The sequence below is a fragment of the Zonotrichia leucophrys genome, chromosome 19 (assembly GCF_028769735.1).
Source record: "Zonotrichia leucophrys gambelii isolate GWCS_2022_RI chromosome 19, RI_Zleu_2.0, whole genome shotgun sequence".
Taxonomy (NCBI): domain Eukaryota; kingdom Metazoa; phylum Chordata; class Aves; order Passeriformes; family Passerellidae; genus Zonotrichia; species Zonotrichia leucophrys.
Genome location: NC_088188.1, coordinates 693,701 through 715,843, shown reverse-complemented (window position 1 = coordinate 715,843; position 22,143 = coordinate 693,701). Strand labels below are relative to the sequence as shown.

Here is a 22,143-nt window from a genome sequence, read left to right as displayed (position 1 = left end):
CCCCCGCCGCCCGCAGGGAGCCGCCCCGCCCAGCTCACTTTCCCCGAGCCCCAGTCCCTGTGCCCGCTGCCCGCTCCGGGGCCCGCGGGAGCAGCAGCGGGAGCGGCCCCGCCGTGAGCCTCCCCGTGCGCGCGCTGCCTCCGTCCTGCCGCGAGGGGGCGCCCGCCGCCGGCGGGGCGGGGCGACTCGAGCACGTCGCGTCACGGCCCGCGCGCCGCCGTCGCTGCCGCCGCCATGATGCTCCGCCGGCTGCTCCGCGTCCCCGCCCCGCCGCCCCGCCCGCAGCCCGCCGCCGCTGCCGCCCGCTCCGTGGCCACGTAAGGGCCCGGCTGCGCGCGGGGCGGGACGGGGGCGGCGGGAGCGGTCCCGGGAAGGGTCCCGAGGGGGGATCCCGCGAGCAGGGGCGTGGCCGCCACAAGGGATCTGGCCACGCCTCCCTCAAACCACGCCCCTTGCTCCTAGGTGCTCCACACGGGTGGTGGACGGATTTGGCCACGCCTCCGTCACGTCCCCTTCCCTGCCTGCCCTTGGCCCAGCCCTGACCGCGCTCTCAGTCCCAGCGGGCCCGGCTGGGCAGGGCTCAGAGGGTCCCTGGTGGCACCTCCGTGCTCAGGCAGGGCCATCCCAGAGCAAGGGCACAGCATTGTGTGCACAGGGCTCTGCAGGATCCCCAGTGCTGAGGGAGACTCCAGCCCCTCCCTGGGCAGCCTGCTCAGGGCTGGGCACTGCCCAGGGCACAAGTTGTGCCTCCTGGGCAGGGGCAGTGCTGGGCTCAGGCCCTGCCCGTGGCTCTGGTGCCACTGCTGGGCCTGGAGCAGAGCCTGGGCCCTGCTCTGCCCCTCCCTGCACACAGGGACAGCCAGGCCTGAGGGCCCCTCTCAGCTGGGGCTCCTCTCCAGCCTGAGCAGCCACAGCTCCCTCAGCCTTTGCTGGGCACAGAGATGCTCCAGGCCCTCCTCATCCTCCCAGCCTGAGCTGGCCCCACTCCAGGAGCTCTGTCTCCCTTTTCCTGAGAAGCCCAGGGCTTGACACAACACTCCAAATGTGCCTCCCCAGGGCTGGGCAGAGGGCCAAGTTCACTTCCCCCCTGCACCTCTGGCCATGCCCCATTCCTGTCTCCCTGCAGTGCAGTGCCCCTGACCCACGTGGAGGTGGAAGGTCGCAGGGATCGGCCACCCCTCGTCCTGCTCCACGGGCTCTTTGGTAGCCACAGCAACTTCCAGACAGTGGCCAAGACACTGGCACGCCGTGGTAGCGGCAAGGTGAGACGCAGGGCGTGGGGGGAGGCGCAGCACACAGGGATGGGTCAGGGTCATGTTGGGCAGTGCCTGGGGTGACACGCTGCTCTGCCCAGGCAGGTGCTGACAGTGGACGCCCGGAACCACGGCAGCAGCCCCCACAGCCCCATGATGACGTATGAAGCGATGAGCCTGGACGTGCAGCACCTCCTGAGCCGCCTGGGCATCACCAAGTGCATCCTCGTGGGACACAGCATGGGGGGCAAGACAGCCATGACGCTGGCCTTGCAGCGGGTCAGCAGGCACGGGGCTGGGAGTGGGTCACAGGCTCAGGAAGTTCCAGGGGGAGCTGTAGGAAGGCCCTCAGCACCTTCTGAGACTGTTCACCAGGGCCGGCTTTGTCCCCAGCTCCACAGAGACTTGTCTGTTTTAGGGGGGGTGGTGTAAGCCAGGCTGCAGGAGCAGGAGCAAATCTATGTCCACCAGCCCATGCTTGCCCTGTGCCTCCAGCACTGATTGTGAGGAAGCTTGGAGATCTGTGCTGAGGACAACTCTGGGAAGGGCACATGGAGGTCTCTACTGAGACAGGAGGGAGCAAAGAGCCTCCAGGGAATCTGACTGGGAGTGGAGCTCTGTGCCTGCTCTCATTGGGGAGATCTTGGAAGATCATGGCATCTGACCTCCCCTGCTTGTGTCTCCAGCCAGACCTGGTGGAGCGCCTCATCTCCGTAGACGTTGGTCCTGGCCCCACCGCCCCCGTGTCCGAGTTCTCTGCCTACATCTCGGCCATGAAGGAGGTGAAGGTCCCGGCGGGGCTGTCCCGCTCGGCAGCACGCCAGCTGGCCGACGACCAGCTGCAGCCCGTGGTCAAGGTAGGACATCCTGTGGGAGATGGGGAGGATGGAGGGTGCCAGGACATCCTGTTTTGTTGCTCTTACTGAAGAGTACATGATCCCCTTCCATGGCAGCTCCCACAGCTGAGACAGTTCCTCCTCACCAACCTGGTGGAGGTGGAGGGCTGCTACGTGTGGCGGGTGAACCTGGAGGCCATTTCCCGGCACCTGACAGATCTCATGAACTTCCCTGTGTTCCAAAAGCCATATCCTGGTCCTGCACTCTTCTTGGGAGGGTCTGACTCGCCCTATATCAGGTGAGACTGGATAGAAGCAGTTCCAGGTCTGTGGTTTGACCTTTTGTGCTCTTTGCAGCTGCCAAGAGTGGGAGGAGCCCGTGGGATGAGGAAGGTCCTGAGCAAGGGCTGTTCCTCCAGCAGCCAGTGACACCGACACACTGGAGCGAGGGGGAACCTGGGGGCCTCCTGGGCTTTCCCAGCAGGAAAGGAGTCATATCTGGGATCATCCTCTGCTTGGGGAGGGTGAGGGAAGACACCAAGAGGGACCTCTGATCATGGCATGTTCCCTTGTCCTGCAGCTCCAGAGACTACCCAGAGATCGAACGTCTCTTCCCCAAGGCAGAGATCCAGTACATTAAAGGTGCAGGCCACATAGTCCATCAGGATAAATTTGAAGAATTCATCACTGCTGTCCTCAATTTCCTGCCACAGCTGTAGCACTGGGAACCAGGGTTTGTGCAAGGACCATGTGGGTCCTGAGGAGCTCTGGACAGTGATGCAGGGCTCGGGCTCTGAGGATGGGCTCAGCTGGGACTGGCTGCCCTCACTGCAGTCTGATCCTGCCTGCAAGACCTTCTCCCATCCTGTTTCTCCTGCAGCCAGAGCAGAGAGGCGCCTGCATCCTGCTGAGATCTCCTGCCACCTCTCAGGGAGATGGGGTACCAGGGGCTCAGGACACTGTCTGCCTGCACAGAGGTGTCAGGCACACAGAGGGGCAGGAGAGCCCTCTTGTTTTCCTGCTGCCAGACCCTCCCATGGATCTGGCTGTGACTGTGCAGAATGTGCAATAAAGCTGAATCCATGCCAAGGCAGAGCAGGGGTTGGATGTGGCCGTGGTGGGCAGGGCATGTGTGGGGGGCATAGGAGGGGGTTCTCAGTTGGCAGCAGGGATGCTGGTGGGATTTGACAGCTGGACTGGGCCCTAATGGGACAAGCTGTGGGAGCAGTGCACATGAGACACAGGCTTGAAGATCTTTCTTGGCTTCCAGGGGAAATTGCAACTTTGCTCTATGCCTGGGGGAGTGTGAGGATTGGGGAGGGAGGGAATCTGCCTCCTGAGCAAGGAGCAGTTTGCCCAGGCTGTCCCAAAGGCAGGTGTTGCCTCATCCCTGTGCTCCCGACAATTTCTCCCCTCCCACCTGCTGTGCATCCCCCTGAGGCAGCGTAACACCCCCACCCACCGTGGGCTGGAGGCAGAGGAGCAGGGTTTCTGCTGCAAAAATCCCTTTATTGGACAACTGGTAAAGCCAGGGACAGGGCAGAAGTGACCATGGGGGTGACAAATCACCTCTGTCACAACTGGAGACACACTCTGTGTGCGAAGCAGAGAGACACACTAACCATCTCTGCTTCTGCTGCTCCAGAGCCAGGTGTCTGCTGCTCCCTGGGATGAGTCTGCTTAATTTGGGCTTGTTTGGAGGCCCCAAAAGGGAGGGAGGGCAGAAGACTGAGGATGCTTTACTCCAGGTCTGGCTGTAGTTGCCTAGCAGAGCAGACACCAGGGACTGCTTTGGAGATTTGCTGTGTTTCTGCAGAGCTGTTCTTGTCCCTCTCCCTCTCCTCTCCAGAGCTGGGCTGCATTGGCTTTGAGTTTTCTACTATATTACTCTTAAATTCAAACAATTTTATGTATTACTTTTTTCCTGTGAAGAATGTCAGACCAATAAGCTCCAGAGTCACAAGCTACTGAAATGAGGTCCTTGGGTGCCACCAGCCAGCTGGGGGTGGGGTCTGGCCCCAGCTATCAGCACACAAGACCTTTGGACTAAGGCACAAACTCTGGAGCCCAGGATCTGTGGGGGATTTCTCCCCACTCTTTCCTGCTGGCCAGGTACCAGGTTTGGGGCAAAGACAGAAGGCAGCTACAAGGTGCAAGGTGAAGAGTCCCACCATGGCAGGAGATCAGTGGCCTGAGCAGAGGTAGAGCTTTCTAGAGGCAGAGCTATATTGCAGTTCATCCTTGTGATGGCTTCTGCTGAGGGAGCATAGGGAAGCTTTGTTGGACCTGGGGTGAGAGAGACAGCAGGGAGAAATGAGAGCAGCTCTGTTCCTGCATGGGAAGGGTACAGGGAATTCAAGAGATATCCCAGGGGCACGTCCAGGCATCTGTCTGGTGGCACAGGGATGCCATGGGCTGCACCAGCTCACTGGGTCTGTGCCTGCCGAGTGTCAGGCTGCTGATGCCTCCAGAGATGCAAAACCAGAGCTCTTGCTGACAGCCTGCTCCCAAGGAGCCTGCCAAGAACAGACGTGTTCTGGCTGAGCTCTGCTCCAAGCAGGATGTCTGATCCTTGGCACAGCTGAACCACAAACGCCACCTTTAGGAAGACCTCTATGTGACTGTTGCAGGCATGGCTTCAAAACTGCTCTGTCAGGCATTGGGTAGAAATAGAGCCTGTTGGTGACCTGAGGGACACGGGATCTGGGGTGACAGATGTCCAGTGTGACTTCACTGGCGTCCCTCACTGCAACAGTGACTAATGCTGGGTGCCAGACCGGGACACTAGGGCACCTTCTCCCAGATCATTCTATTTGGCCCATCTGGCCAACAGCATGGAGAAAGGACAGGGCATCCTAGGGAAGACACAAGTGATGTGAGTATTTTCTTCAAGCTTCTGCTTTCCTATTCTCCCAGCAGCCATGATGGCCTGGAGCCATCTGAGACCCAGCAGGAGAAGCCAATTTGCACCGCAATGGTTCGCGGGGGAGATGGAATTGGCAGGAGAGGGAGAGCAGCAGAGCCGGGGAGGGGTGGGAGTCCCGCCTGCAGGGACGGCGGTCACAGAGCCCTGGCCCTGGTGCTGCTGCAGGGACCTGCGGGTGTCCTGAACTGCGGCCTGCCCTGCTCGTGGGGCTCCCTGCAGGAAAGGCTGGAATCAATGACCTCCAAGGTCTTTTCCAGTCTCATTTATTCCGTGATCTCCTGCCCTGCTCCTTGGTCGGCAGACCCCTGACTCCCCTCAGCCATGCCTGCTCCATCAGGGGGCTGGGCTGTGCTCCAGCCCTCCTCTCACCTGCTCTGCCCACAGCATGTGGGCTCCTTCAGTCCCTGATGCCGCAGTACTCAGGGGGTACTGCTGGATCCAGTGCTGGCCCTGGGTGCCAGCGGGGGCTAAGGGGGCACCTCAGTGTTAGGAAAGGCACAGCAGAAGGGCCTGCAAGCAGAAAGCCCCTCAGTTACACTGGGAAGTGCCTGCAGCAAGAGGGGCTGATGCAGGGCAGGGCCCCTTGGGGGATCCTGTTCAGGCCCAGGGAGGACAGCCACCCCCAAGAGCTCTGTCATCACAGGGTGGCACAGGGGTCTCAGGGCTGTGATACCCGACTGCCCCTTGCCTTTGAGCCTCAGGCACTCCCCAGGGCTGCTCCCGCATCCCACTGGAGGCTCTGGCCAGGAGCACACCACAGCCCTTCATCTCTCACCTGAGTCAGCTCACACCCAGCTGCTCCAGCATCCTGAGGCTGTCACTGACAATCTGGCTGGCCTTGGTGCCCTTTCTGGAGCACAGTGTTTGAAGAGCCAAGCCTTATCCACGTGCATCTTGCATTGATCCTGAACCTCTTCCACCTGACCGAGGCTCAGAACCCCTTGGGTCAGCAGTTGTCCAGCATCCAACAGATCAGTGGGTGGCTCACATGTTCCACAAACTCTTTCTGCACATTCTGGAGCAGCTCGTCTTCAGGATGGCACCATCTGCCCCACAAGCTAGCTCCCTCCAGGTGCTGCCTCCTCCCTATCACCTCTCTACCTGCTCCCCTCGCCCTATTGCCAAGCCAGGGTGCTGCTCCCTTCTTCATTCTCCAGCCCAGAGGCTTTTCCTGCCATCACTCACCTCCTCCTTTTCCCACACATTTTTCCCGGGGAAATTGCCCAAAGCAATGCATTTGCAAAGATTCAACATCTGCAGGACAAGGAGGCAGAGGTGCCTCTGCACCTCCCAGAGGCAGGCCCGGGACAGCCCCACTCACAGCTGATACCAGGCAGGGATGGTTGTTCTCTGTCGAGGACCAACATCCCTTTGTCCACATCCCCAAACCCTCCAGACCCGTCTGAGGCTGGGCTCAGCTCTTCCTTTCCGGAGGCTGCAGAGAGACACCGCCTCCGGTGAGCTGGTGCTGGCAGCTGGGAGCGCTGGAACAGTGCCCAGTGAGGCCGTGGGGTCTCCCTCTCTGGAGACATTCCAAACGCACCCAGACGCGTTCCTGTCACCGCCCTGGGTGACTCTGCCTCGGCAGCGGGGTTGGGCTGGGTGATCTCCACAGGGCCCTTCCAGTTTCAGCTGCTCTGTGATGCAGCCCGCGGGATGCTGGAAGGTAAAACCCAGAATGTGAGGAAGCCTGAGATTGCCCTCTGACCGCAGGCAGGCCGGGGATGCGAACGGCACAAGTAACGACACAGATAGGGAAACGCAGGGACGAGGCGAGGGGCAGAGGCCACCCAGCCCCGGGGGAAGCACAGCCAGGCAGAGAGAAGGAGCCGCTGCCCGAGGCTGAGCGGGGCCATAGAGCAGGGAGACTTCACGATCTCTTGACTATTCGGGGGCTTCCATAGAACGCGAGGCCTGGCCCGGAGGCAGCGACCCCGCGCCAGCCTCCTCCGGCCGAAGCACCGATGCTGTTCCCTGGACGCTGCCTGGCACCGAGGGACTGAGGGCTCCGCCAGCCCGCGGGGGATGAGGGGGACCCTGCCAGCGGGCGGTCACGTGACGCGCCGGCCCAGCCACCCCCATTCCCGCCGCCCGCCCACCCCGTCAGAGGAGCGGCGCCGCGCGGCCGCCGATTGGCTGCGACGGGACGCGCTGTGATTTCTCATTGGCCGTCGGGCGGCGGGCACCGCCCCCTCTCGTGTCACGGGATAGGCCTGGCGGGAGTGTGGGTGGGCGTGGCCTGGCGGCTGGTGGCGCTGGGCGGGGACGCGTTCTCTCTGCTGATTGGTCGGTGGCGCCGGCGGTGCCGGGCGCTGATTGGTCGGGCTGCCCGGGCCGGCGGGGGGGGCCGGGCGGGAGCTGCACGCGGCAGAGGCGGGAGCGGCGCGGCCGGAGCCGGGCGGGACCCGCCGGGACAGGTGAGGCCGGGGCTGCCCGGGACTCTCCGCCCCCGCTCCCCTCCCGCCGCCCTGGGCGCCCAGCGCCGCTCCTCGGGCCGCCGCCCGCCGCGGCCCCGCTCCTTCTCCCCGCCGCCCGGTGAGCGCGGCCTCCCCGGGGCCTGTCCGTGAGGGGCGGCACCGCCCGGTGGCAGCAGCGCTGAGGTGGCGGCGTTGGCCCGGCGGGCCGGGCTGCACCGAGCTTCCGTGGTGCCGCCGGCGGGCGGAGGCGGGGTCACAGTCAGACCGAGGAACGGGCCGCGGAGCTCCCGCTGGGGCCGGCCCTGCCCGCTCCGGCCCTGCCGCGGGGCCTGAGCCCTTCCCGGGCCGGGGCTGCGGGCGCGACTCGCCCGCCTCTCCCGTCCCCGCGCGCTGGGGCCGTGCAGAGCCCGCCTGGCAGTGCTTGCGGGTGGGAGATTCTTGTGTCGCAGAGATCCGGAGTAGCGGCACGGAGCCGGTTCTGTTTCGCGTGCGGTGGGGTTTGCTCGGTGCCCCCCTGGAGGCCACGCGCGGCCGTGTTCGGAGCAGGTGCCTCCCCTCCGTGCTGGTTCTGTGCTGGTGTGGAACTGTGGCTGGCTGAAGTTTGGTGTGGAGATGGTGATGCAGGTTTGACAATTATTTAGAACCTCCTCAGCTAACTGTATTGTAAACATTGCTTTCCCTAAAACAGCTAATGTGATGCCTTTGGGGTTTCCTGCTGAATTAACTGAAGTGGAATGAGCTCAAAATAATCCATGGTAAAATGAGGGTCCTAGGACATTATTGGGCATGTTATGTTAACTGTCTCTAAAGATCCTGTTGGTGATTTTGGCAATGACTTGAAGGAAGCTGACAGGTAAAAGCTGAGAAACTGCATGAGCAACTCAGAGTGCTGAGCAAAAAAGGGGAAATGAGAATCTGACACTTTTCTGGTTAGTTTGGCACTGGACTTTGGGGAGACCACATATGTTTTACCAGAGAAAGCAAAGAAGTAGACTCTTCAGGAAGAGTCTGAAATGGGAGCAGAGAAATGGGGGAGGGAGAAGTGGGATCTGTCCTGGGAAGCAGGAATTTTTGCCTGGGTTCATGAATGCATTGAACACAGGGAGCTAGGCTGGAGGTGGTCTTTGGTACCTCACTGAGGAGGAGGAGGAGAGGGAGTGTTAACTCAGCTCCCACAAAAAAGCTGGTGCAAAAGCTGCTGTGGTTGTGTGTAGTTCAGAGCTGGTGGAAAGCTGGACAGAGTTTGGATATGTATGAGGTGGGAATAAAGGTGAAAAATCTGCTATGTGGTGCTGAGAGAGCTCCATCTGCATTCTCCAGCAAGAACTTGAGAGAAGATCTGGCCAGTCTGCATCTGCTTGTGGAGAACAGAGGCTGGAGACTGGGAATTCAGTCTGGCTGGTCAGGGTATGTACATGGAATCCAAAATCTTTAGGTGATTGAGATGCAAGCCTGAGAACAAACTTCCCTAAGTCATGATGACTTTGTATTGGCTGCCAGCTTTTACATGGAGGCTCCATGTTTTTCGTTGTTTTAATAAAAGCAGCTGGGCTCACAGTCCCAGGAGTTTGGGGGCTGCTCTGCCTGGGGGTCTGTGAGGTGGCTGTGCTGTCCTTAAGGGGGTTTGCTGGAAGATGGACATCTAAGTAAACTGGGAAATAAATGTAAATGTTTCACTTATACATTTCTAGGAACATCTGAGTTCCCCTTTTCTTGCTGCATTCTCAGGAATCTGTTTATCTGGCTGTGACAGCTATTTAATTTTTTTGAGAGAGCCTTGACTGGAACAATTTCTTCAGAGGTGTCACTGCTGTGAGTTTTGTGGCAGGGTCCAGCCCATCTGTCTCAACAATGGTGTCATTTACCTGTCAGATTTGGTTGTAACAAGCTAAAAGGAAAAAAAACCAAACCCAAAACCCAAATCAAGGGAAGCTTTAGGGACAGATCTTGCCACAGAGACTTTGGAGAATGCTGCTGTGCTGGCTTTTTATTGTGATCTCAATCTGCCAAATATGCACTGGCCTGCTTTTGTTTTTTGTTTACATGGGGCTTCTCAAAGTGTCTGTTGTGCCAGTGCTGGGGAGCACAGCGCTGATGTGAGCAGCCTTCCCTCAGCCTGGTGCCCGTGTCTCGCTGGGCTCTGCTCACCTGGAGGAGGTGCCAGGCCTGGGGGACTCCAGTCTGCCCTGTTGGTGAGGATTGCTCTAGGAATTGGGTCTTCTCCTCCAAGAGATGTTGTTTTAGTCTGTGCTGTTTGAGACTGAGCTATTTCCATCCCTCTTTGCTGTCTCCAGTTTGTTTCAGAGGCTGCTGTCAGCAGAGGGAGAGGGTTGTTCTCAGCAATACTTTGGTAGGTGAGGAAAAAGGAGGGTGGAGAGAACTGAGATTGTTTTGTGGTGTGTGTGGTTGCACTGAGTGTGTGCAGTGGTGTTGGAAATGACTGAGCATTGTTTCACAGGAAAATCCAGCAGTGTCATCTAACCCAGGTTATTTTTATGAGAGAGAAATGTGAACAGGAGGAAAGAAATCAGTGTTGCATACTTGCACATCATACTCAACTTTCCAGGACATGCTCCCACAAGGAATTAATAATTATCAAAGAGTTATGAAAGCTCATACCATTCCCCTTCCAAGGCAGCTCCAGCCAGCCAGTTTCCTGTGTGTTTTTGGATTTCTAGTGGTCTCTTGCTGTGAGACTTGTCGCTCTTTGCAGAACTAGATCAGGGCCCTTTTTAGATAATGATGAATGGAGATGAGAGCTATTTAAAAAATTACTTTGCTCTTAGCAAATTAGCATAACACTTTAATCCCTGCTCATAATCACTGCCTGTTCTTCAGGAGGATGCTGGGGCTGTGATGGAGCAGGGAGGAATTTTGTCTGCTCACTTGGAGCACGCTCTGGGCCAGTGTAACAGCTTCCCTCCTGTTCCTCCCTGACATTCCCGCAGTTCCACACACTCCCAACAGCCCCAAAGGGTAGGATTTCCCTCCGGAGAGATCAGCTGATTGGCTTATAAATAGCAAATGCCTGCTCAGGCCTACTTTCCAGGGTGGTTTGGTGCCTGTTCTGTCCAAAGCAGTGAGTACAACTGCATCCACACGTTGTGGCCCAGAGCCGAATCCAAGGAAAGGGGGATGCTTTCCCTTGAGATGGGCAATTCCCACGTGGAAGGAACTGCCCTGGTGCAAGGTGCTGTGGCCTTGCAGCCAGAGCCTCAGAGGGGGACTGACAGGGAGGCTCTGGCAGCAGCAGTGCTGCTGGATGTGCTGGCACAGCTCTGGAAACCGGCTCTTTTCTGGGAGTGTGAACTGAAATGAATCTGAGACATGGTCAGTGCCTGAATCGTGTTTGAAATGAGCCTGTGTTCCTTCCAGGAGGCCTGTGCTGCTACTGGGGCACCTTGTATCAAAGTCTGAGCTCTTGGAGTCCTCTTTGAGCTGCACACATTCCCCTTTACCTATTTCCAACTTTCTTCTCTTTCTCTCTAGTTTAGTCAATGCTGGGCTGCTGAGACATTCTGACACACATGCTGAGGTTTGCTGTGCAGCCTCTGGTCGCTCTGACATACCTGGTTTGCCTCTCCCAGCGGGGTGGGGATGGTTTTCAGGGGGTGTGTTTGCAATGTCCTTGTGCAGTGATCTGTGTGTGGTGGCTCTGGGAGCAGCCTGGGCCTTTCCACACAGAGGTGACTTCAGTGGGACAGAGCCCAGCAGAACTAATCCGACAGTTCCCGCTTTTAACAGCGGCAAGGCCTTTGCTGTTAATTATTATTTTGTATTGCTCTTTCTCAGTTGGGAGATGCCCTCAAATTTCTTCTTCTAGAGGGAGAAGCCTGCCCCAGGGCCTATCCCAAGAGAGGAGAGTTATGTGTCAGTATATTCTGTTTCAACATGTATCAAGTTTCTGGCCTCAGAGCTTTCCTTTTATGTTGTGAGCTTTTTAGGCGCTTTATTCCCTTTAGTCTGTGGTGGAGAGCATTCCTGATCTCCCTTCCCTCGTGGATCCTGTTGCTTCACTTCTAGGTGGAGTGTTTGCTCAGCAGCTGTGAGATAGAGCTGATCCCAGGCACTGCACACCCAGGATGGTTGGCTGGCCCGGCCATGCAGGACAGAGCTCTGCTTTTGCCAACTTTTATTTCCTGGGGGACAGAAACACTGCGCTGTCTCTGGCAGGGCTGTGGGTCTGATCCTGCCACAGAGATTGGCACAGCATTGACAGGGGGGATGGCAGTTAGCATTGTGGTTTTCCTAAGCCTTGGGAATGGGGTTTGCTAGAAATAAGATAGGTGGGAAAGTACAGAAGACATATTGGGTACCTCTGTCTGAGATGGAGCAAGAGCCAAATCTGGTGACTCTTGCTGAGGCTGCTGACCACTGCCAGCTCCTCCCTGCTTCAGAGGAGCCTGTGCCTGCAGCAGAGACAGAGGCAGACATGGCTCACAACTTATCTGCTCGGGGGCAAAGTCTTGTAGCTGAACTTAAGCCCAGAATTGCAGTGGGGTATTCTCTGGAGCTCAGCTTTCTGCCATTTCATGCTGTCAGAACAGCACTGGCTGGGAAGTGGAGTCCTTGTTCCTTTTCCAACTTGACCAGTTCTTCACTGCAAAATGGAATTGTGGAATTGTTCTCAGAACGTGCTTGGACATGGCACTGCCTGTGAGTGACAGCTTTATGGTAAGGACCTTCAGAGCCTTTCTATTCTACAGTCAGTTCAATTGCTTGGGCTCTGCCAGCCTTTCCCTGCTGGTCCCTGCTGAAGCTGGGGATCGCTCCGAGCCAGCGACGGCTGCAGTTTGCATTGTTCCTTCTGGAAACTTCAGAGGGTTTTGTTGGTTTGTTTTATTCTAGAAACTTGTTGAAGTAGATAGCTTCCCCCAAGTGGATGAGTGACTTGTGGCAATCCAGCATTAATCTATTCAGTTGTCTCTGTTGTTTCAACTGTGCTGCCTGGATTTGCAATAATTTTTTTTTAATCTTTCAAAGGACTCAGCAGAAATCTCCTTCTAGCAGGAGCATGACTGGCACACAGCACTCAGGGACAGCAGTGTGAGCTGGGTGGGATCTGTTTCACTGTTCTAATGGGAACGAGAGCAGTGCTGTCCAGTTGAGTGTCTCATTTATGGGCACCTACACCCAGTTTGGAGAATGTCTCACTGAGGGTGTCCTGGGAGAGCATGGCAGGCTGCCAGCCTGGAGCCTGGGTCATGCCCGTGCTTCCTGCAGCTCAGCTTGGCTGCCAGCACCACCTGGCAGCTTCACTGCAGGTGCCTCGTGACCTGGGGTGCTCAGGAGGAGCTTTAGGAGGATGTGAGGAGCCCTGAAGTTGTTGCTTCTCACCCCAGTCAGCATCATTTGGGCTTGTATTCACTTCTGCTTTCCAGCCAGACAGCACCCCCTTCCTGCCTCCCCCAGGTCAGGCCTGCAGCTGTGCCCATGCCAGAGGCACTTCTGCCTTCCTTCCCAAAGGCAGACTGAACTTCCCAAAGGCTAAAATGTTCTGTTCCTGCTGAAAACTTTGGAGCAAGCCCATGGCATCTGGACACAGGCCAAAAAGCCTGTGCTGCCCTGGAGTTCAGGCTTGGGGCAGTAGAAATGAGTCTCTTCAGGCACGGGGCCCAGGGACACTGAGGTTGGATGTGGGATGGAGCAGCCTGTATGTGCCAGGACAGTGTGTGTGCTGGGATGGGGGAAGGACAGCTGTGAAGTATTTGGAGGTTTGGTGGGAAGAAACACAGCCAAGTGGGAGTTGGTGAGCTCCTCTGGAAACACTAGAGACTTGTTTTTCAGGCTGCTTTATGTACCACTGAGGATGCTGTGCCTGTGGTACATTCCCAGTGACCTGGGGTATTAAACTTCCCTCTGGCTGTGCTGAAGTTCATGGTTTGTGTCCTCTTGTCAACTTTCCTGTGCCCTTGGGTAGGTCTGGACCCTTTTCAGCCATACATTCCCTCTCCAGTGCTGCTTCAGGGTTTCTTGCAGCCCGAGACGTACGTCTTCTCTATGTGGGATTTGTTTCCTTTGATGCTATAGTTCAGTGCTGCTTTATTTTTTAAAAGCTGTGGCCCTTGTGACTTGGGGAAGTGCTGCTGACTTCTGGCATGGTGAGTGTCTGTCTGTGTGCTCCAGGGCAGCCATTTCCTCCAATCCCAATGGACCGTGGCATGGCTGGGAGCCCTGCAGAGGGATTAACTCTGGCTCTTCTTTCTGGGGTATCAGCTTGTCCTTCTGTGTGTTTGGATCCTTTGTGCTCCCAAACAATGTGCCTGGTTCTTCTCAGTCCTCTGCAAGTATCTGTCTCACCTGCACTGGGCTCTTCATCACCTGGAGGGAAGATCTGCTGCTCCTGGAAGGTGCCAGTGCTTAATATTTTGTTATCAGGAAGTCCTGGCTTGTGCTTTTCATATCCACCCCTTCACAAGAGGTAACTTCTCTAAGATGAGAAGGTTCCTTGTGTCTACACACTTCTCTAACAAACAGGTGATGTCTTGAGGCCGTGGAAGTGTGTGCAAACCCAGCCAGGGGCAGTGGGTGCAGTGAGAGGGAGTCTGGGCAATGAGAATTCTCATCTTGCTTGTAGCAAGGAAACATCTCCTCTAGACCTGGTTTCCACTGAGTGCCCAGGGATCTGCCTGTTGCCCCTTTCCCTTCTGCAGAAAGAGGGAATAACACCATGTGCAGGAGCAGGGATGAGCTGAGGTCAGCAGTGGCTCTTCCCAAAGAAGCTGTAACCTAGCTGAGCTGGTTGGTAAGCAGCTGATTGGGAATTTTGGTAGTGATGCCAGCTCGGACCCTGCCAGCCTTGGTTGGTGCTACAGCTCACAGAGTACAGTGCCTTTATAAAGTAATTTTGTTACTATGTTGAGGGAGCTTTATCATACCCAGGATAACCATTTCCTTCCTCTTTGCACTCCAGCTCCCTCACTGCTGCCCTGCTCAGGGCCTTGCTGTCTCTCAACTCAGGTGAAATTGCATTGGCCTCTGAATGTTTGTTAGTGCTGTGCCCTGAACGTTCGTGTTTGGAAATTGCTGCCTGCAGGAAGAGAAAGTCCCTTGATTTCCAAGGAGAACTGCTGGTTTGTGCTGTGAAGTCCCTATTTGCTAGGGGATGTTGAACCTGTGGTGCCTCCTAAAGGGCACATAATGACAAGAATAATGACAAGAATCTTTTCTTTAGAACTGCTGAGGTGAGGGAAGGGGCTGTGGGAGACTCCCAGGCACTGGAGGGGGGTGCAGAAATCCCCAAGGGTGAGTCCCAGGCATTCCCTGCATCTTTGCTGGACTGCACCATCCCTCAGGGCCGTGCCAGTGGTCCCTTCAGCAGAGCTGTTGCTGCAGCAGCTTTGCTTTGTGACAGCTCCACTTCTGTTCCCTCTGGCACCTGGGATCCTTGGAGTGGGTGTCCACCATGCCTGGTGAGAACAACGGGGGGCGTTTGGGGCAGCGTCTTTCCAAGAGATGACCTGGGCACAGTTCATCTTTGCCATAAACCTTCCACAGGGATGCTGGCTGTTTCTGTGTGATGTGGTGATACTGGGGATTATCACCCTGGAAGAGCAGATCCTTTGTCTCCCACAGCTGATGGGAGCACAAAGAACTGTGTTGGAGAGGAGCTTTGCTGCTTGCTGAAGGTGAGGAATGAGTCTTGGTGCAGGAAGGGATAATTAGTAGAGCTGCCTCAGGCTGAGATTTGATGGATGTAGGGAGGAGCAGGGGCTGCATAGAAACCTCTGCAGGACTTTGAGACAATACATGATTAGAAGAACTGAATGAATGGGCCTGAGGAATTGGTCACGTCCTTTCTGGTGCCTCTGGCTGACTCATACCCCTGAGTGTTCCTCGGGGAGCCTGTGGCTCCCAGCATCCAAGGTACTGTGCTTGTTACAGGGCAGCCTGGAGCCATATTGCAGCAGCTGCCAGAGGGAATGCCACGGTACCGGCAGGCAGCCAGCACAGGCTGGGTGCAGATCCTTGGGAAGTGGATGCCAGGGCTGGATGTGCCAGCGAGAGACTCATATCCCTCCCTGCTGTCCTTTGCACTTCCTTGGGCTGCCTCGAGGTCAGATCTTCCTTACCCTGTTCTTTGCTCTTTCCCCTTTCTGGAATTGCCAAGTTAATCTGTCAGGGCTCTCCAGGGAGTGCCACTCTTCCCAGCATGCCAGTGAGCAGATGGATCCCTCTCTGCTGTCTCATGTCTGCATTTCCAAACCAAAGTGGGTAGCTAAGCACCTTTGGATCTGGCTAAGATGATCCTAGACAGAGCCTGTTTTGTTCAGCAAGGAGATCAAATTGAGATTATTTTTTAATGTGAAGCTCTTGAATGCAGAGGTTCTGTGCAGATTTAGCTCATTAGGAAATTCTGCAGAAAGCTTTTGTTGCCATTGCTAAATGCGGCAAAAGAGGAAGTAAAAGTGGTTCTGTGCTGTGAAGTGGATTAATAGTTTTGTTTTATAATAAACCACAGACTTATGGACAAGTGAATCCCCCACCTCCCTTTCTCTTTGTTCCACTGTGTTGTTCCTTCTTCAATAGGTGTTTTTACTAGAGGAATTCCCAGAAGCATGAGAGGAACTGTTCTTCCTGTGAGCTTGTCTTTTATTGAAATACAAGAGGAAGTTCCTTAGACTTCTGTGAAAAGGTTCAATAGGCCTCATGGCAGAGGAAGTCACATTTTCAGCATGTTTTACTAATGACAAAGCACTCAAAACCGAAGCTGGAATGAGCAGCCAGTTCCTCCTTGGAATTCCCTGGGGAGCAGCAGCCCAGCGGGTGGGATCCCACTGCCCCTGTGCTGCCACTCCTGTTCCTCCCTACAGCTGAGGCTTCATACTGGAGCAATAGGAGCTGGGATGTTTCACTGAGTGCTGCAGCCCCAGCTTTCCATTCTGCCTGTTCTCCAGAAGCTGTGGGGCTGGAGCCCAGGATGCAGCACGGGCTGGAGCCCAAACACAGCGTTGGGGAAAGCCTGGATTCAGCTAGAATTGCTGATAGAGCTGCCACTGGTGTTGGTGACTGTGGGGTTCCATCAGTGCATGTCAATGATGCCCTGTCAGGAGGAAGGGAACTGTGTTTGGGCAAAGATGATGAAAATCCCAATGCTTCCTGAGATTTGTCTTTGGGTTAGATAAAGTCTGATGCATTGCAGTCTTGTCCTAAACCTTGTAGAGGTAGGAATTTGATCCTCAATGAGTTTTATTATAGTCAATTATGAAGGGGAAGAAATCTCAGGCTCTGTTTCCTCTGTGAGTTGCAGCAGATGAGACCAAATCCTCTGGCTCCTCTCAGTACTGAGCTCAGCATGTGCCCACCCTCATCCCTCATGCTGCTGGAAGCAGGGAAGGGACAGGGTGTGTGAATTTGAGCAGCTCTTGCTGCTAGATAAGCTGGGCACTTGCTATATATATCAAATTGCCTTCTCTTCCCCTGTATCAATTGGCTGGGGATTTCCCTTTCTGTGAGTGCCTCTGGAGCAGCCGGCGTGGCCAGGGCTGTTTTTAGAAGCAGTTAAGCTCGTGCTTAGAGAGAGCACGAGATGGGAGCACTTAAGCTCAACTGAACTTGCTGACCTGCCCGCATCCTTTGAGGTGAGGTTATTAATGAAAGCAGGTCAGTGTGCGAGGCACTACCTCCGTGGGATTTTCCATTGCTGAAGTGCAAACCAGGTTTGAAAGGCTCCAGATACTTGGAAAGTAAAGACCAAAGGCTCTGATTTAACCTTCTTAAACTTTGGGAGCTTGGGGTGGGAAAGGGGAGTTGTTAAACACCAGGTGAGGTTTTGCTTGGTTTTGGGAGGGATGCCACCTCCAGAAAAGCTTCATGAAGGCCAAGTTTCCGAGTTTGAGCTTGTTGCCTGGTTGTGAAGAGCAGCTGTGGCAACACAAAACCCTGAGAGGGTTCCTTGGGAAGGAGGATGTTCAAGCTGTAGACATAACAAACCATCAGGAGACAGTGCCTGCAAACTCAGGGTTTCCATGGGAGCAAACAGCTCTGACCATGCTCAGGTTGGACATGCAATTGAAAGTGAGCTCTTAGCTTATTAATAACTCTCAAGGGTTTTCATCTCTTCTTGTGGTCTTCTGTAGCTTGATGGTAGAAGCCCTGAGCAGATGTTCATTGCTCTGTTTTAGAGTTTCTTCCTGTGATGGCACAATTATTGCAAGTTTTGGAGAGGAACTGGCTTTCCCCCAGGAGTGGGGAGGGGTGTTCAGCAGAGCTGTGTGTTCCCAGCCACGTTTCAAGGGTCAAGTGCTGCAGGGCCTGGCACAGGATCCTCCTTGTCCCTTGTGAGGAGGCTGCTGGGGAAACTGGGCTTGGTCTGGGTGAGTCAAGAGAATAAATCCTGATGCTTCCTTGTCCTCTCAGACCTGCTGATGGTTTCGGTCACAGCTTTTTCACATATGTGTTTATGTGGGTTACTAAAAGATGCTTCATTTTATTCCTATGGAAGAAAGCTACCCTTGGAGAACACAGGTTTTCCTAGAAATTTTGCCTGTGGTGAATGGTGGCACTTGAGCTCTGGCCTGGGTCTGCCTCCAGCCAGCAACATGAGCTTCCAGAGCTGAGGAGCCTCAGCCGGACCTGAGTGTGGCTGTGACAGGGCTGTGAATCCCAGCAGTGTTATTGTGATCACCTGCAGTAAAAGCAGTATTTTCTGCTTTCAGACACTGTTTCTGTTGACTGTCCCAGGGGAGATTCCAGATCCTTGCAGGCAGGCACCTCTTTGGATGCCAGAGGTGTCCTGACTGCCCTTTACCTGGTTCCCCCCATCCATCCTGTCCTCTGGCTGCAGGAATATGCCTCAGAAACCTTAGGACTCCCAAAGTAATACCACATGGGTATGTTTGTGCACTTGTATAAAATAATAATAGTTACATTTGTTGTAATAATAACAGGGCTGACATTGTGTTGCTGCTGTTTGGTTGAAATTATTTTAAAGTACCCACATGTTGATTGCCAGGGTGTTAGACATGGGTGCTTGGAAAAGCCCTGAGCTTGGCTGGGAAAATCTGTAGTGGGGTAGGGAGGGGAAGTGGCATGCTTCAGGTCTTTGGCTTTGGATTTCAGAGCCTTTTGGTGTGTTTGGTCACATATCTCAGGTTTTTTCTGCAGTCACAAAGATTGCCTTTCAGAAAAAACTGTGGCTGTCAGAGACTCCCCAGGCTGATGGGAGTTAAAGGTGAATTCTCCCTGTGCATAATGAGAACTGAGTGTTTGCATAAAGACCAGTTTAGACTGCACTTCTCTGGCCTGGCGACTTGGGATGTGACCTCGGCAGTGCAGGCACCGTTTCCTTGAAGCTGTTGCTGCTTCCTTGCTGAGGCTGAGCTGCAGTCGGTGCACGGCCGGGGCAGCGTGAGGGGGAGCCCGGCCTGCACATCCCTCCCTGCCGAGCCGCAGCCGGGAGCAGGGGGAGCCAGTGCAGGGAGGGCCAGGGCAGCATGAGGGGGAGAACATCCCTGCATGTGAGCCTGCACATCCCTCCCTGCCGAGCCGCAGGACGCCGGGAGCAGGGGGAGCCAGTGCAGGGAGGGCCGGGGCAGCATGAGGGGGAGCCCGGCCTGCACATCCCTCCTTGCCGAGCTGCAGGACGCCGGGAGCAGGGGGAGCCAGTGCAGGGAGGGCCGGGGTAGCGTGAGGGAGAGCCCCGGCCGGCACATCCCTCCCTGCCGAGCCGCAGCCGGGAGCAGGGGGAGCCTGCATGGCAGCTGGGATGGGTCCGGCTGCACTGCTTTGGGTAGGGACCAGGCAATTGTTTGCACTTGAATAAAGCCTTGAAATGTCCCAACTGCTTTTTTAAAGAAAAGCAAACAAAGCTGGAGAGCAACAGGCTGGAATTACAGGCAACTTTGAAAATGTTTGCCAAAGCTGTGCTTCCTGTCTCTGTCAGTGGCTTGGTTATGGAGTTCAGCTTGGGGCCTTGGCTTTTAATTCCTTCTCTGGCAGCTTGGGATGGAAGGCCTGTGGGGTGGGCATGGCACGGGGGCAGCAGGGCTCTCTCGGTCCGCGGCTCCTCCAGTGCCCCCATGGAAAAGGCCGAGGACTCTGTCCCTGTGTGCGGTGCCTGGGGCCGGCTGGGATGGGAAGGGATCCGTGCGGGGACGGCAGCGCCTCCGCCAGGCCCTGCTCCTTCCGAGCCCGACGCGGAGCTGGCAGGGGACCGTCCCCGGTGTGCTGCTGCCACCTGGTGCCACCGGCTGCCCCAGCCCCGGCAGGAGAGGGGAGATGAGCTGCAAAACTCCTGCTCCTGCCTCTGCTTCCTTCACCGTTATTGCGTTCCCCTTGAAACTCCGATCTCACTGTCATTAATGCAAAGAGCAGAGTCAGCTGGCAGGCTGGCTGCTGAAATTAATTATGCTTAAAATCATTGCAGAGATGGATAGCAGTGCTCGTTTGCTGGCAGAGTGCTGGGCTCTGTTCTCTTCCCTCATTATCCCATACACCTTGATGGCATCTGGGTGACACTGCTGGACCCTGCAGCTTGGGTCTGTCAGAATCTGCCTGTGCACCCCCATCTCACAGACTCACATAATGCAAGGTTTGAAAAGGACCTTAAAGGTAATTTTGTTCCATCTTGCACATGGTATATAAACTGCTTTCTGGCTCACATGTGTATCCATCTCTCCTGAATCCTGGCTGAGCAAGATGTGGCAGAGGCAAGGATGGGGCAGACAAAATGCTGCTGGGAACATGGTCCTGGAGCTTTGATGCGCCATAAGGATCTCCCCCTCCCCGGTTCCTTCACTCTTCTGCAAAACAAGTAGTCATTACACTGCTTTGACAGTGTCCCCAGGCTAAGCTGTCCCCTGAGCCGGACACAGAGTTGGCTGGCAGGTCTTGGCTCCAGGTGTATCCCCGGCCCAGCCTATCGAGTTCAGCATTTTTTACATTTTAGTGGTGTTTTCCTCCTCCAAGATCTAGTCTTGTTTGCCTGTTTCCCCCTCCAGCTCTTTCCACACCCTCTTATACATTCCTGCATCTTTCCTTCCAAAGCTTCCACTGCTCTTCCATCCTCAGCAGTCCTCAGTCCTACCCTGTTCAGCAGCACAAACCCCAAAACTGCCTGTACCCCAGTGCTGCTCCTGCTCCAGTGGTGCCTGCCCAGCTCAGTGACCTCTGTTCCCACCAGCAACTCTGCCCCAGGGTCTGCATTGTTCTTCCCAGGCTCTGTGATCTTCAGCTACCTCTTGTGTTTCCTTTTCCAAAATGACTCCTGTTCATTCTCCCTTTTGGCAGTGGTGCATCCATGGCAGCTCTGGGGTCCAGGCCTGCCTACAGCTGTGCAGGCTCAGGGCTCCTGGCAGAGCTGCTCTGGGTTTTACTAAACCAGAGCTTTGCTTTTATTGTGCATTAAGCCTGTGGCTGCTCCAGGCACCCCTCTGATTTCTCCAACCTTCTTTCCTCTTCTTTTTTACTGCAGAGGACCTTATTTCTTTAGAGAGGGAAGATCCAAATACAGTGTCAGCAATCCCTCTTGCCTCTCTGCACTCCTCCTGGCACTCTGCTCTTTTCCCTGCACCAGGCACAAGTTCTCCTCTGGTTTGTCCTCTGATCTCTGCCCCTGTGCTGTCTGTTCCTCCCTGTTGCACTATTCTGCTTGCCCCCTTGCTCAGTTTCTCAGCTGCCTCTGAATCCTTCTCCATGCTGTGTAGCTTCTCCCCTGTTAAAAGCAAAGCTCTCCTTTGCTCCTGCTCACCTCCTATGCCTATTTTTTTTCCCCCACTTCTGTGATAAGTCTCTTGGACACAGCCCAGTCAAAGTGAAGTCCCTCATCTCCTCAGCCTGGAACTGCTGCTGCAGAACCCTGAGCTTGGCTAAATCTCCATGTTATTCTCCCCACCTTCACCATTTGGGAGATTTGACTCCATGGCAGTTGTGCTCAGGAAATCCTGAACTCGCTCTGCCCGTTCTCTCCTTTGCTCTGCTGCTCCTCCTGCTCTTCCTTGGGGATTTGCTGTCCCAGCAGGGCTCTGGTTTCTGTCCTGCTGCCCTGTGTAACCTTATCCTCACACGTCTCCTGCCCTGCTTTGCAGCTGGCACAGGCATATTCTGTCCCTCAGGCCTGGATAATCTGTCCCTGTGTTCCCTGTGTCCCTCTGTGGCTGAGCCCAGCCTCCAGCATCCTCCCTGTGCAGCTGTGTGCTTGCCCTGGCAATGGGCATGAGGAGCAGCCCAGCACTGGCCACATGTGGGTGTTTTTGAGGGCTTTTCTGCTGCAGGATGGTGCTGTGCAGTTAGGAGCATTCCTGGCTATGGCACCTTTCCCTGAACCCTGCAGTCCTGCAGAGAGCTGATTTATGTGTCCTGGTCTGAGCTCTTGGGAACAATTCCATGATTGAACCTAGATGTTCCCCCTTGGAATGCAACTGAAGCCTCAGCAGCCTTCAGGAAGTCCATGATTACTTTGAAATATGAAGAAAAATGCTTTCAAGGGTATTTTAATCATGACCTGACTCCTGGCTTGCATGACCAGGAAGAGTTTACAAGTTGTGACCTTCTCCTGGTGGCTGTGGGTGAGGTGGGGTGGTTGTGGTTCTGTGCCATGGGCTGAGTGAGGCAGTGGCTCTGTGTTGGCCTGAGGCCATCCCTGGAGCTCAGGATGGGCCCTGCAGTGTAAGGGCAGGTGGCCTTGTCCCCTGGGGTGATTCCTCTTGTCCTCCCCACATCTCCCAGGTAGGATAGCTTGGAACACGAGAGTCTGTGAGCCCAAGTCACTG

General features: G+C 55.5%; 2 protein-coding genes across 4 annotated transcripts in view; both read left to right on the top strand.

Annotated features, from left to right (window-relative positions):
• Positions 1–205: 205 nt before the first annotated feature.
• ABHD11 (abhydrolase domain containing 11) lies at positions 206–3,182 on the top strand. Its single transcript, XM_064729510.1, has 6 exons — positions 206–317; positions 1,127–1,262; positions 1,359–1,532; positions 1,940–2,110; positions 2,207–2,388; positions 2,670–3,182. Exons 1-6 carry the CDS (start codon positions 235–237, stop codon positions 2,806–2,808), a joined length of 885 nt encoding a protein of 294 aa, XP_064585580.1. The 5' UTR covers positions 206–234; the 3' UTR covers positions 2,809–3,182.
• Positions 3,183–7,362: 4,180 nt separating this feature from the next.
• MTMR4 (myotubularin related protein 4) overlaps positions 7,363–22,143 on the top strand; it is a 57,361-nt gene continuing 42,580 nt past the window's right edge. The window contains exon 1 of one of the 3 annotated variants that reach the window (XM_064729128.1): positions 7,363–7,432. The gene's annotated coding sequence lies outside the window, so the exon portion shown is untranslated. Of the gene's footprint in view, positions 7,433–7,822; positions 8,057–8,817; positions 8,840–22,143 lie in introns of those variants that run through there. The other 2 variants (XM_064729129.1, XM_064729130.1) reach the window with 2 other exon arrangements.

Excerpts from the sequence above, each read along its gene's own strand:
- ABHD11 (XM_064729510.1), top strand. The coding sequence starts at position 235 with ATGATGCTCCGCCGGCTGCTCCGCGTCCCCGCCCCGCCGCCCCGCCCG. Across the intron at positions 1,263-1,358 it reads CACGCCGTGGTAGCGGCAAG|GTGCTGACAGTGGACGCCCG; the intron begins GTGAGACGCAGG and ends CTGCCCAGGCAG. Across the intron at positions 1,533-1,939 it reads TGACGCTGGCCTTGCAGCGG|CCAGACCTGGTGGAGCGCCT; the intron begins GTCAGCAGGCAC and ends TTGTGTCTCCAG.